General features: G+C 40.6%; 1 protein-coding gene across 2 annotated transcripts in view; it reads left to right on the top strand.

Annotated features, from left to right (window-relative positions):
• The window catches only part of LOC124136897 (long-chain-fatty-acid--CoA ligase ACSBG2-like), a 58,761-nt gene that overhangs the window by 25,673 nt on the left and 17,966 nt on the right, over positions 1–15,122 (top strand). For both annotated transcript variants that reach the window (XM_046502937.2, XM_046502932.2), the window contains exon 4: positions 4,650–4,723. In XM_046502937.2, coding sequence (XP_046358893.2) covers positions 4,650–4,723 — 74 coding nt within the window. The remainder of the gene's footprint in view (positions 1–4,649; positions 4,724–15,122) is intronic.

The following is a 15,122-nucleotide window of genomic DNA, read 5'->3' as shown; positions in this document are numbered from 1 at the left end:
CAGTGTAACAGGGTTCTGGATTCCAATGTAACAGGGTTCTGGATTCCATCATAACAGGGTTCTGGATTCCATCATAACAGGGTTCTGTGTTCCTGTGTAACAGGGTTCTGGATTCCAATATAACAGGGTTCTGGGTTCCATTATAACAGGGTTCTGGGTGCCTGTGTAACAGGGTTCTGGATTCCAATGTAACAGGGTTCTGGATTCCAATGTTACAGGGTACTGGGTTCCAATGTAACAGGGTTATGGATTCCAATGTAACAGGGTACTGGATTCTGTTATAACAGGGTTCTGGGTGCCTGTGTAACAGGGTTCTGGATTCCAATATAACAGGGTTCTGGGTTCCATTATAACAGGGTTCTGGGTGCCTGTGTAACAGGGTTCTGGATTCCAATATAACAGGGTTCTGGATTCCATTATAACAGGGTTCTGGGTGCCTGTGTAACAGGGTTCTGGGTTCCATTATAACAGGGTTCTTGGTTCCATTATAACAGGGTTCTGGGTTCCATTATAACAGGGTTCTGGGTTCCTGTGTAACAGGGTTGTGTGTTCCATTATAACAGGGTTCTGGATTCCATCATAACAGGGTTCTGGGTTCCATTATAACAGGGTTCTGTGTTCCTGTGTAACAGGGTTCTGGGTTCCATTATAACAGGGTTCTGGATTCCATCATAACAGGGTTCTGGGTTCCATTATAACAGGGTTCTGTGTTCCTGTGTAACAGGGTTCTGGGTTCCATTATAACAGGGTTCTGGATTCCATCATAACAGGGTTCTGGGTTCCATTATAACAGGGTTCTGGATTCTGTTATAACAGGGTTCTGGGTTCCTGTGTAACAGGGTTCTGGTTCCATCATAACAGGGTTCTGGTTCCATCATAACTGGGTTCTGGGTTCCTGTGTAACAGGGTTCTGGTTCCATCATAACAGGGTTCTGGGTTCCTGTGTAACGGGGTTCTGGGTTCCAGTGTAACAGAGTTTTGGATTCTATTATAACAGGGTTCTGTGTTTCAATATAACAGGGTACTGGGTCCATTGTAACAGGGTTGTGTGTTCCATTATAACAGGGTTCTGGGTTCCAATATAACAGGGTTCTGGATTCCTGTGAAACAGGGCTCTGTATTTCAATATAACAGGGTACTGGGTTCCAGTGTAACAGGGTTTGGGATTCTATTATAACAGGGTTCTGCGTTCCAATATAACAGGGTTCAGGATTCCAATATAATAGGGTTCTGGATTCCAGTTTGACAGATTCTAGTCTCCCGTTCTGACTAACCCACTTCGTCTGTATAAGCAGCATACATATTTCAGTTGTATGTGACTATGAATGCTGTTCATAGTAGCAGGTAGAACCATTACATTAGATCCTTTATCGTCAAGGATGTAGGCTTGTGAGATATGGCTCCTTGAATGCTATCAGTATGTTTTGTATCCATTGTGACCGCCCTCATGAAGGTTGTTATAGAGTCATCAAGCTTGTGTAAAACTTCTACAGCTATAAACGCATACTAGTCATGGCACTTACAATACCACCGCGAACATTCCATTAATACTTCATGTTGTCTAACACAACCCACTTCCAAGTCCGTGCTGGCATGTTCATAGAACCGTATAAACAGCGACGGAAAGATCTTGACTGCCACCAAAGACCAGTGCCTTGGCTCAAACTGCTGGCTTCTGTTGGACAATGCTGTTCTAACGAGGCAACATTCAAATATTAACTGACTTCTTCATTGATCTGTGACGATCAACAGTCTGACCTAATTTGCGATTGACGTTAAAGATGCACTACCTGGAACACTAGCACCAGTGGCCAGATCCTGGTGGTTGATCTACCAGTCACCTGGAACTGGTAGTATCTCAAGGAGCTTGTATCTGCCATTATTGGTCACCTGATTTGGGGGTCAGTTAGAGTTCAGTGGATATATCACCTGAAGTAGTAATGGGAAGGTAGGATACACGTTATGAGATAGATTACTGAATGGTTGGGATGTATTATTGTGTCTTATAATTATCACCTAAATGTGTGTTCACTGTCTCTCTTGGAATTGTTGCCTGTAAGATATTTGTTTACAGACTGGTTAGAACGTATCTATTTTATCTTATTATGATCACTGAAATGAGTGTTCACTGTCTGTATTGAAACTGTTGGCTGTAAGATATTTGTTTACAGACTGGTTAGAACCCATATATTCTATCTTATTATGATCACTGAAATGTGTGTTCACTGTCTGTATTGAAACTGTTGGCTGTAAGATATTTGTTTACAGATTTGTAAGAATGTATCTATTATATCTTATTTTGAGCACTGAAAATAAGAATTACTAATTATTCACTTACTGATTGGTTGCAAGGTAACAAATTTAATTGTTACAAGGAATTGCTTTTGAAGAATTTTTATTATTTTTTTAAGATTTCAGTTTTTACAGCTGACTGTGTAAACTTTGGGATGGTTATACTAGAGTATACACGTGTGTCAGATAATGTTGAATAATGCTAGAAATTAAGGAGAGATGAGGTGAAATGGGGTTTTACATCACATTCAAGATTATTGCACTTATATAACGATGTACATGCACATGTGTGTGTGTGTGTGTGTCTGTGTCTGTGTCTGTGCGTGTGTCTGCATGTGTGTGTGTGTCTCTGTGTGTCTCTGTGTGCCTACTTCTACTAGTCCGGGCTAGTCCAGATTTTATAGTGCTAGCACACTGAGATACCATGCCGCTGTTTAATGTGGATACACCACTCAGACACTGTATACTCCAAGCGAATCAGTCCTTGTTTTATTCCCTCAATGCTGAGTGCCAAGCATGGTACTCTCTTTTAGCATTTTTGGGGTTCAAACCACCAGCCTTCTACTCTACAGGGAAACACTCTATCAACTAGACAATTGAAGCTGTCTTGATATTAAGGAACCCCTGGGGTCATTAATAATAATAATAATAATGATGATGTATGCATTTATGATGCGCCAAGTTCAATTCACCAAGTGGATGCTCATAGCGGTACACTATTATTACCCTGGTCAATGGATCAGTGTGCACTCATTGTCATCTCATCCTACTGGGTACCCCATTCACTGAACAGAGGCGTGTTACAATGAAGGGCTCTTGCCTAAGATGACATCACATGTGCTATATGTGCCTTAGTGTGGGGCAGAACCGAAGCCGACCCGTGAAGATCCCGGGTAGAATAGGTCTTCAGCAACCCATGCTTGTCGTAGAAGTCGACTAACAGGATGGGGCGGTCAGGCTCGCTGACTTGGTTGATGCATGTCATCGATCCCAATTGCATGGATCTGTGCTCATGATGTGAATCACTGGCTTGTCTGGTCCAGTCTTGATTATTTACAGACTGCTGTCATATAGCTGGAATATTGCCGAGTGCGGCGTTAAACAACAAACAAACAAACAGAACCGAAGCCCTAAAAACACTCGGGAACACGGTCACCCATCCAAGGATTCTCCATGACCGACATTGTCAACTTCACCTGATTTGTGACCTGTGCACTGTACACAGGACCATGTGCCGCCACAAGATTGAGAGTTTCTGTGATTATAATTTAGGAATGCCCAAAATCTATCACTTTTTAACCTCAGTATTAATGATTTACTCTGTGAGTGGGTGAGACTCAATAGCTGCTTGGAAAAACACAATTTTCTGGCTGTTGGTTATTGAAAGTGAGTATACGCATGTATTATAAGTAGTGCACACGGTGCAAGCACCTGTCACAGATGTGTGATGAATACTGGCTGTATATGAGAGTGTGTTTGTGTTGTTCAGTGTTGTTAATACATTATGAATGTCCTTGGGATAACGTGTGCAATACACTATATAGATTCCAAATATGATCTGTTTACATGTGCATCTTATCCATACTGAAATACATTGTTTTCTCATGGTGTTCACTGGCATTAGAAATATTGTCACTTGCATACTGCACAATATTTTATGCTTGTATTTTTTATTATAATTTAATACGAGTTATTTTTTTATTATTCCAAGATATCCACACTGTATGAAATGTAATCTTTTTACTGTATGAAATGTAATCTTTTTACTGTATGAAAAGTAATCTTTTCAGTTCCTTATATTTGCAAAAGCATCGAGTTTCCAGCATCAGAACTTGGCACTAATCCTGTAGTCAGGACTGCCCAATAGTAAGGTGTCATAAGGACAAGTAGAAATTTTCCCTATTTATAGGTTTTGCTATATGTTATCACCATGAGGACCAGTGGACTAAAACTGTTTCTATCACTGAGTTCAAGGAAAGACTGGGGGCACGGGTGGCCCAGTCGTCTAAGGCGCCGCGATTCGCTGTGCAGAGTTGCGTCCCTTGGGCACGCCAGAAACCTATGATTGTGGGTTCGAATCCCGGATTTGCCCCGATTATGTTTCTAGGTTTGTCAGCACCATACCCGTGCTCATGGGTTTCACCGAAGTGGTAAACGTCTAAGACCTGCATCACTTCGGGCTTTCCTCCCACATTAAGCTGACACGCCGTGATATGACTGGAATACTGTTAAAAGCGGCGTTAAACCCAACTCACTCACTCACTCACTCAAGGAAAGACTGTTTCGACATTAGACATCAGAACAATGGGTGGGTTAAGCAGTGTTAAGGAAATAACTGTAATCTTTCTGTTTTCCAGTGCCATCAATATAGCAGAGAAACCAACACAGGAGATGTCTGTCCCTACTAGCAATGGACCCGAGGGATCTCGAGGTGAGAAGCCCATTCTATCATTTACGTACAGCGGAAACAATATGCTGAATTCACAAGGCAATAACATACTTTGTTCATCATATCATACATTGTGTGATACACTATTTCAGAGGAAAGTGTGGAAATGTATTTTGATTTTTGAAAACGTTGTGATAAGTGTTTCCGAAAGTTGTTGATGAGGCTGTTTGTTTGTTTATTTTTTTGTTTGTTGTTTAACACCGCACTCAGAAATATTCCTGCTATATGACAGTGGTCTGTAAATAATTGTGTCTGGACCAGACAATGCAGAAATTGACATAATAAAAATTGATCTACGTAATTTGGATACAAGGACATGCATCAACCAAGTCTGACAAATCATCATGCGAGTCTGACCACCCCATCCCATTAGTCGCCTCTTACAACAAGCATCTGTGGCTGAAGACCTATTCTAACCCGGATCTTCACGGGTGTGATCAGCACCAGTTTGTAGAAGTGTTGAAAATGGCTGATATGTAGATAAATATAACAATTTGTTAAGCAAATGCCGTGATAGTGATACAGAAGAGAGTATGTTGTGTATCATAGCGCTGACTTTAATAGCAGTGCTTAGGGGTGTAATTGACTAGTATTGATTGATCGACTCCGAAGTATCATGATATATCTATATATATCGATTAATAATACTAAATCAATCATTGTGTGTATGAATACATTTGCACCAATCAATACAGCAATAACATGGATATTTTCCACTACATCAACATCCCTGGTTGCACATTGGTGAATTGTTTCAGCTAACAGCTTTGCACAACAAAGACTATGTTCATCCATCAACTGGAGGATGATTGTTTTACCTAGTTCTTGCAACAGCTTATAAATTACTGAGTGAAACCCAACCATGGACATGAGGTTGAAACTGGAGGCGTTGTCATGAAGTATTTTATACTCGAGAGGCAATAACGTATCATTCATTCATACATGGTCTTCCAATGGAGGTGTTATGACAGGTAACCATAGAAACTGCTGGGTACTTTTTTTACACAGCTGTTCCGAATGGGGTAGCTTAGGATTGTTTTAATAGTGATAGGTAGGTATAAGGTACAGGGTCCTGTTCCACAAAGCGATCGTAACTACAATCAATCTTAGAGACTTACGTTGATTATAAAATCGTCTTAGCTAAAGTTTACGCCCGTTCCACAAAGCGATCTTAGGGCGATTGTAACTTTACAAGTTCTTAAGTAGCCGATCTTAACAAAGATCGGAATCTTCAGCCTTGAAGATACGAAAGTTTCCCTAAGAGTGGCCTCCCTTGGTCATGTTTAGCAGACGACGCATTGTCGAAATATGGCCATCTTTGTTGTTATGGTACAATATTTAAGATTGATTTTAGCGATCCTAAGTTGGTCCGGAGCAACTTAGCATTTTGATCTTAACTTACAACTCTCTCAGTTAAGATTGCTTTGTGGAACGGGCGGCCGATCGTAACCAAAATTTAAGATCGTGTACTTAGTGAGTTACTATCAACTTAGCCCTAAGATCGCTTTGTGGAACGGGGCCCAGGAAGTTATAACTACACAGAAAACCTAGGCTTGATCCTTGACCTGAACACTGGAAACAAGAGCAGCCCGTTCACAGGACCACTTGACATTCATGCTTCACTCCGCTTACAGTTAACTAACCCAGTGGTTAAAACATTGACTCGTCACGCCGGAAACAAGAGCAGCACGTTCACAGGACCACTTGACATTCATGCTTCACTCCGCTTACGGTTAACTAGCCCAGTGGTTAAAACATTGACTCGTCACGCCGGAAACAAGAGCAGCACGTTCACAGGACCACTTGACATTCATGCTTCACTCCGCTTACGGTTAACTAGCCCAGTGGTTAAAACATTGACTCGTCACGCCGGAAACAAGAGCAGCACGTTCACAGGACCACTTGACATTCATGCTTCACTCCGCTTACGGTTAACTAGCCCAGTGGTTAAAACATTGACTCGTCACGCCGAGGACCCAGGTTCGATTCCACACATGGGTATAATGTGTGAAGCCCATTTCTGGTGTCCTCCCGAGGTGATATTGCTGGAATATTGCTAAAAGCGGCGTAAAACCCTACTCCCTCTCTCACTCATGTTAAAACTTTCTGAAATATGTAATGATTAACATGGACTTTGAACTAGGAATCAAACTTATTTATAAAACTTGAAACATCCTTTTTTGAAGATTCTTTCAGTAATGCTGAACCTTGCATTAGTGTGTTAAAGATTTGAAAGGGGAAGCGTCCTGACTTCCCAGATGTCCCTCTCTCCGCCCCCTCATAGACTGCTTTACCTAGGGGAGATGACAGGTAGTCAACACACCACCTCCGTCATTGTCCAGGCAGAGTCAGTGAACAAAGCAAGTGTTTGAGAACAACCCTGACCTGTTATGCACTGTGCCTTCAACTAACATAGACTGCTGTAGATAGTGAGGGGTCGTCTCAAATGTAACAGGGCATATGGAGTAACAGGGCATATGGAGTACCTGTACAGGGGGTTCTAATGCAGGATACTTGTGCCCATGTTGGCATATCCAGTACAGTAAACAAGGTTTATAAGAAACAGGCTTATAACAAACTGACGGCTAGAACTCACTATTTGTTCGATCCCGGCCATTGGCTGTATGTTTTATCGTATAAAATTAATGGATTTGACGAAAAAACGGATGTATCAAACTCACTTTGTGGTCCCACATGTACTGTGTCAACGACGTTGTTTACAACGAACTGTTCATCTCCGACCTGCTCGCGTGTACCTATCAACCTAATGAAACATCCGCGGCAACGCGCAGCTCTTCAAAACAACAATATACAATTGAAGACAAGTCATTAACTGGATTAAGTACTGACACCTTTACCCCAATTAACATAGTTATTGGTCCATTTGAGTCCATTTGAGTTTTTTATAAATGTAGTTTCCTGTATTTCTTTTCTTGTTCTTATGGACATGTTGAAAGGAAAGAATGAAGATTATTTTATATTTCCTGCACTGAATGTGTGTTGTGTGTTGAGCTTCACAGGTGTGCACACAGCTAGCTTTATTTTGAGTTGTTTGTTGTTTAATACTGCACTCAGCAATATTCCAGCTATATGATGGCGGTCTGTAAAGAATTAAATGTGAACCAGACAATCCAGTGATTGGTATCAAGAACATTGATCTAAACAATTGGGATATGTTGACATGTCATCAGCCAAGTCACTGAGCCTGACCACCTGATCCCGTTAGTCGCCTCTTACTACAGGCTTGCTGGAGACCAATTCTGACCCAGATCTTCATAAGAGGCAATATGTATCTCAAATATAGTCACAATTTTTGTGACCCCGCCATGATATTGCTGGAATATTGCTAAAAGCGGTGTAAAACAATACACTCACTCACTCACACGCTCGCTCGACCCAAATGCGTAGATTGATGCTCAGGAGGTCAATCACTGGATTTACCTCGTGCAGCCTCGATATTTACTGACAGTCGGGATATAGCTGGAATATTGCTGATTGCGGCGTTAAACTACAAACACTCACTCACTGTAAAGTTATCAATTATTATTGTCTTCACCATCATCCCAAGACAATCGAGTGAACTGACTTTAAAAGTTGACTTTCCACCCTTGCCGAACTAGGCTGGTATTATGGATTTTGGCTGGACTAATGAGTCTATGCATAGTCCAATCAAATTCACGCAACGAAAAAGAAATCCAGTTCGTAAACTATCGTGCAGATTTGGTCGATTGCAGGATTTGCAAAGCATGTGCACCGCCAACTTGTTGTCAACAGATATTTTCCAAACCTTTTCATGTTTTTAATCAAGGTGCTCGTGTGATTTGATGTACTTCGCGATGTAAGACCCGTTTTATCACAATATAGATCTTTATTATCGATCAGATCGTCTTGAATGGGCGCCGCCATTTTGTTTGAAACAAATGCAAGTGATGGAATCGGATTGGTCCATAGGAGAGGCTCAGAACGGACATAACTCATAATAACCACTGGTGGCGCTACAATTAAGCCCAGGAATTCCAGCCTAGTCCGGCAAGAGCAAAAACTGGATTTTTATAGTCAGTTAACTCTCTTGCCTCGGGAAGATGTGTCTTCACTAACTCAGTTATTCCCTGATTGCTTCAAATATCTAGAACTGATGATGATGATCCTCTCTTGTTATCGATGATTGATCTGTTTCCCAGTGTTGATGCAGTGATTGATTTTAAGTGTTCATAATTGACTTAAGTGTTAAATATATTTTATGTTTGCTTTGACCGTGTTAAGTACTCACGTATCAACCATTCCTTCACTAAGTAGTTACCCATGTTAATTACATTAATTAATTTCATAAACACACTCACAATATTGACATAGCCACTTTTATTTAAGGAACAGGATCCTATTAGTTTCAAATCATGATGAAAATAGTTACATTGGCATGTCATTTCCTGCTAATCTATCACACATTAGAACCCATTTATGGTCGACGATAAGTTAAATCTGGATATGCCACTAATTGGCAATAATCGGTGATGAAATCCATGCTTTTTTTCACACTGTCGTGACTGTGGTCTCAATATGCTGTGGGGATGGTGCTCAGTGCTTTGATCACATCAATTTTGACTCAAATGTTTTAAGGAACACACCTCCAACAGAGAATATGGACTCTGATTCAAACTTCAGCAGGTTTTGAGACAGTCCCTACATACTTCTCACTATTGTGACTCCAGTGTACATTGTCAGTACGGCTTTGATGAGTTAAAAATAAATTTATGTATATGCCTGTGTATTTAAGGCTGGCAACAGTCGGTTTCTAAAAGTATGTCAATAGATTATTTCCCTTGAACTTGGTTAGGCATGTTAGGTGGTTCATGTCTTTGACCTAGGAATATAAAGATATTGACAATTTTACAACATATACAACATGATTCAACTTGATGTACAAGATAGATAAAAGTTTCTTAATTATATTATTAAAGCTCATCTCAACATTAAGTGCAACTACCCACAACAATAACCCGATATCATTTTTATTTTAGAAGATACGGCATATGTAATCATATACAGGAATGTGTCTTTCACCTGCTAAAGTATGTCATTTGGGACTAGATCTTGAATTAATGCCATTCATTTTTATATATGTATGCATATATCTGACAAACGTTTTGAACAAGAGGTGGTTACATTTAGCCATTTTGTGAGATGACAAATTCATGCTGTATATATCAGCCCCTCTGAGAGTCAAGGTGATACTAAACATACTATACAGGTAATTAATATATTGTGTTTTTGCGTGAAGAAGCAGGTGTTTCTATACACCAAGATACAAAGATGGTTCGTAGAATTAAGTTATAAATATCACAAAATACCTTCAAATATATCCTTTTTTTATCATGCAGCATATAATGCAGGGGGATATAGTCATTATCTGGTCTGTCTGTCTCTGTCTGTCTCTCCGTCCATCTGTCCTCGGTATTTCTTTACTGGAGCATAATTTGAAAACAGTGAAAGATTTTGCAGCCAAACTTGGTACATGTTTACATATTAGCCAGCAGCAGAAGTGGTGCCTTTTGCTAATGTGGGGGCCGGAGAGATTTGTCATCCGCTGATGACTCTTGTATTGTCAAGTCATATATTTAGGGTGTCATTTGAATAATTGTTAATTGTATAGGGTACATATCAGTGTTTGAAATAATTTTAAAACCTTTCAAGACAGTCGGGCTGGTGACCCATAAATGTTGCCTGTCCATCTTCAAAGTTACCTGCCCACATTCAGACATTTTATATATTGAAAAATCCCCCCCAAAATAAGAAATAAAATTGTGTCTTGATTCAGTTGAAATAATGCTAACAATTACTTGAGAATCTTCGAGGTGTTATAATTAAACTTAATACATAACTTGGCCAGACAGTCAGGCAGGTAGACAAAAATTTCATGCAGCCTGACAGAAGAGTTACTAGCCACGGGCGGGCGGGCAGGCAGTTATTTCATGCAGCCTGACAGAAGAGTTACTAGCCACGGGCGGGCAGGCAGGCAGTTATTTCATGCAGCCTGACAGAAGAGTTACTAGCCACGGGCGGGCGGGCAGGCAGTTATTTCATGCAGCCTGACAGAAGAGTTACTAGCCACGGGCGGGCAGGCAGGCAGTTATTTCATGCAGCCTGACAGAAGAGTTACTAGCCACGGGCGGGCGGGCAGGCAGTTATTTCATGCAGCCTGACAGAAGAGTTACTAGCCACGGGCGGGCAGGCAGGCAGTTATTTCATGCAGCCTGACAGAAGAGTTACTAGCCACGGGCGGGCGGGCAGGCAGTTATTTCATGCAGCCTGACAGAAGAGTTACTAGCCACGGGCGGGCAGGCAGGCAGTTATTTCATGCAGCCTGACAGAAGAGTTACTAGCCACGGGCGGGCGGGCAGGCAGTTATTTCATGCAGCCTGACAGAAGAGTTACTAGCCACGGGCGGGCAGGCAGGCAGTTATTTCATGCAGCCTGACAGAAGAGTTACTAGCCACGGGCAGGCAGGCAGGCAGTTATTTCATGCAGCCTGACAGAAGAGTTACTAGCCACGGGCGGGCAGGCAGTTATTTCATGCAGCCTGACAGAAGAGTTACTAGCCACGGGCGGGCAGGCAGGCAGGCAGTTATTTCATGCAGCCTGACAGAAGAGTTACTAGCCACGGGCGGGCAGGCAGGCAGTTATTTCATGCAGCCTGACAGAAGAGTTACTAGCCACCGGCGGGCAGGCAGGCAGTTATTTCATGCAGCCTGACAGAAGAGTTACTAGCCACGGGCGGGCAGGCAGGCAGTTATTTCATGCAGCCTGACAGAAGAGTTACTAGCCACGGGCGGGCAGGCAGGCAGTTATTTCAGACACGGGTACACATACAGAAAAATTTGTTTCTTTGAACTGATTGTTCTTTCTTGAACAGTTGACATGACATTGTTTCTGCCAGCTGTAACAGTATTGTATGTGCAGTGGCAAAGACGTGACAGCTGGTTGTTATGTAAACACGTCCAAACATAGCTGCTGGACACGGGTGAGGAGCATCTTGAAATATCTCCCGTAACTAGGTCAGGACAACTCCGTTAACGAGGTATCAGCCGATCAGTTCACATGATTGGATCAATACAAAATCAATGCCGCTACTCTACTGATTAACCCCTTGTGTTGCATGCTGCCGACCAGCAAACATCTCCGAGACCTGATGCAGATATTGTGTGTACATCATCTGCATCTCATGGCCGGATGGGTTACATCCAGAACCATTTGATGCGTTGTCTTTTCTCTTGTATGATTAATTTGTTCAGATATTTGATCAATGATATATGTAATATGATATATATTGATTATACCACACTTTATAGTTGGTTTATTCAGAGTATAAATTGTTTTGTGTAATTTATATCACTGTCAGATTGTTGGAGAATTTTGATGAATTGTAAGTTGTAATGTGATCTATATTGTATGCAAAACTTGCATGATATGATTCCTTTAAACGATAAGTGAGTTTGTTGAGAATAGCAGTATGCAACATCAGATGTACTAGAGTCTATAACGTTTCATATGGTCTAGTACTCACCCCCTATGAGGGTTTTTAACTTAACTTACAAAAGTTAGGTCAGGGGGACCCCCAATAAATAATTTTTACGGTTTTTGCAGACAGTATGGACATGTTAAGTTATTAAGGGTGTAGTGTACTGTATGTGTACATAATTACTTTAGAGCCTGGAATGAATCAGTGATCGTGGACAGTGGTCATGATTGATGGATGAAATTTAAGACACCCATAGGCACAACTGCTCCTTATGTGCTGTAGGTACAATCAACATTATTGTGCTTCCCTTGGGATGCAGTATTATTTTTTTTCTGTGTCCTTTCTCTAGATTTGTGCGTACTGGACACACATTTGTGCATCACGTAAAACCCCGCCCTATGATTGTATACAGCAGCCTATAACGCAAAAAACATCCTATAACATCACTATAACATTGAGCCTCCGTCCATTCCTTTTGTTTTGTTTGTTTGTTTGTTTGTTTGTTTGTTGTTTAACGCTGCACTCAGCAATATTCCAGCTGTATGACGGCGGTCTGTAAATAATCGAGTCTGGACCACACAATCCAGTGATTGATATCATATGCATCGATCTACGCAATTGGGATACAATGACATGCATCAACCAAGTCAGGGAGCCTGACCACCCGATCCCATTAGTCGCCTCTTATGACAAGCACAGTCGCCTTTTATGGCATTAGCATGGGTTGCTTAAGACCTATTCTACTCCGGATCTTCACGGGTCCCATTCATTCCAAATGAAGTGGGTTATATATTTGGGGTGTCATGATTCTCTGGCCCTGATGATGTAATACACAATACACCTATACATGTATCCATTCACATTTTAATTCTGTATACACTTGTAAGATTTATGAATTATTGCAATATCTTTTCCTGATGACAACCTGGACTAGCTTTACCTTCCTGCCAATTATGAAACATAGTGGTAAATTTGCTTGCACAAAGCTATTAGAACAACTCGAGTTGTGTTGTGTGTTATAATTAAGCAGTCATGCAACATAAACACAAACTGGTTGACGGCCATAAAGCTTGTCATCTTGAGTGCATAGAACATGGATAGTTTCACCCATAAATAACACAAGTTAAGTATAGCAACATGTATCGTGAAGTGGGCATATTATTTTTGATCAGCTGTTTCCCTGATAAGTATTACAAGGAAGGATGTTAACTTTGTTGTTCAATTCACCACTTCATGGAAATATAACTAGAGAGAGAAATGGGAGGAAATGTTATCAACATGTCACGGACATTTTTTAGTTATTATAATGACTCACTTTTCTGCATGTTCCCGAGAAAACACTTTTTCATGTCAATGAATTGAAATGAAACCCATACAAGAAAAGGGGAAATATTGTTTTGAAATAATATTACAAGATGCGAATAAGTCAGTATACAATTCAGAAAGATTTGTGAAGATCCGGGTTATATCTTGAGCAACACATGCTTGTCGTAAGAGGCGACTGACTGGATCTGTAGGTCAGACTCGCTGATTCAGTTGAAGCATGTCATCGATCCCAATTGCGAGGAATGATGCTCAGGATGTCAATCACTGGATTGTCAGGTCCACACTCGATTATTTACAGACTGCCATCATATAGCTGGAATATTGTTGAGTGCGGTGTTAAACAACAAACAAACAAACAACAGTTTCAGAAAACCTATTTCATATCCCTGAATACAAGTATGATTTAGAGATGCTTCATTGTATTAATATGACACATGATAAGTGATACAAAGGCATTTCAGGTCATAGTTCCCTCCAGAGCTTGACTAACATTTTGTCCAAGAAATAGAGGTTATCTCATTTAAAAAATATATGTGTACAAAATAAAAGCAGTCTTGCTTGACAACGGTATAAGGATCTATACCGAAACGTCGCCTTTACAGTAAATAAAGAAGTTGTCATCCATAATTTGTGTCTACTTTATCATCCTTCAACTTCTAAGTAATGCCTGTCAAGCAATTTTACTTTTCCGTAGTTTCTGATAACACATAATACATGAACAAACATTTAAGACTGTACTGTGAGTGAACTTTATTCTGAAACCTGGGTTACACGGCCCCGAGAATCTTTCTCTTAAATACAGAGGTAGTTTGACAAATTTCATAATTCAGTGTACAAAATAAGATAATGCACTCAATAGTGAGATACAACTAATCTCTGCAAAGCCATAGTTATGACTAATAACATTAATTGGAAATGTTTGCTGATAGTTTCAGCAGAAATACGTCCCAATGTGTAGATAAATCACCAAATTAGACCACTTCAGGATTACATGATGGGAATTTTTCTCAAAGCGTTAATCCCTACAGTATGAATAGAAGACAAATAATATTAATAATATTGTTAATATATTCAGGTTTCCTCGTTCTCGTGATTTGACAGATTTCAGGATCTGATACAGGACGGTATGGTTGGTATTTGTCATGTGACACTGGTAACCCTATGACGGTGACAAATGTCATAATGCCTGTCAAGCTTGTTGCTAAGGGCGACTGATATTCAAAGCTTACCTTTCAGCGTGGTTAAACCCAACCCTTTCTTGGCCTGTTCAGAGGTTGATATTCAGCCCAAAGTCTGCAGCAAATGTCAGTAAATATTCCCAAATTACAAATTTCCCAATTCATGTCCCATAGTAATAATTCATGTTAATATTGCTATGGCACTGTACAGGTGACTTGTTTGTATATCATTGTCCAATTTGAGCAAAATAAAGATTATTTTCCCAAATTGCCTGCCAAGGGCACTTAGTTTCAAATCGTGGATAAGTTGGAATTTATGAAATTCCTGGTGTCCCCTGTTGGAAACAGGTGAGGGATAAGC

The sequence above is a fragment of the Haliotis rufescens genome, unplaced genomic scaffold (assembly GCF_023055435.1).
Source record: "Haliotis rufescens isolate VD_foot unplaced genomic scaffold, xgHalRufe1.0.p SCAF_1, whole genome shotgun sequence".
In the NCBI taxonomy this organism is placed as follows: Eukaryota; Metazoa; Mollusca; class Gastropoda; order Lepetellida; family Haliotidae; genus Haliotis; species Haliotis rufescens.
This window is presented reverse-complemented; position numbering and strand designations above follow the sequence as displayed.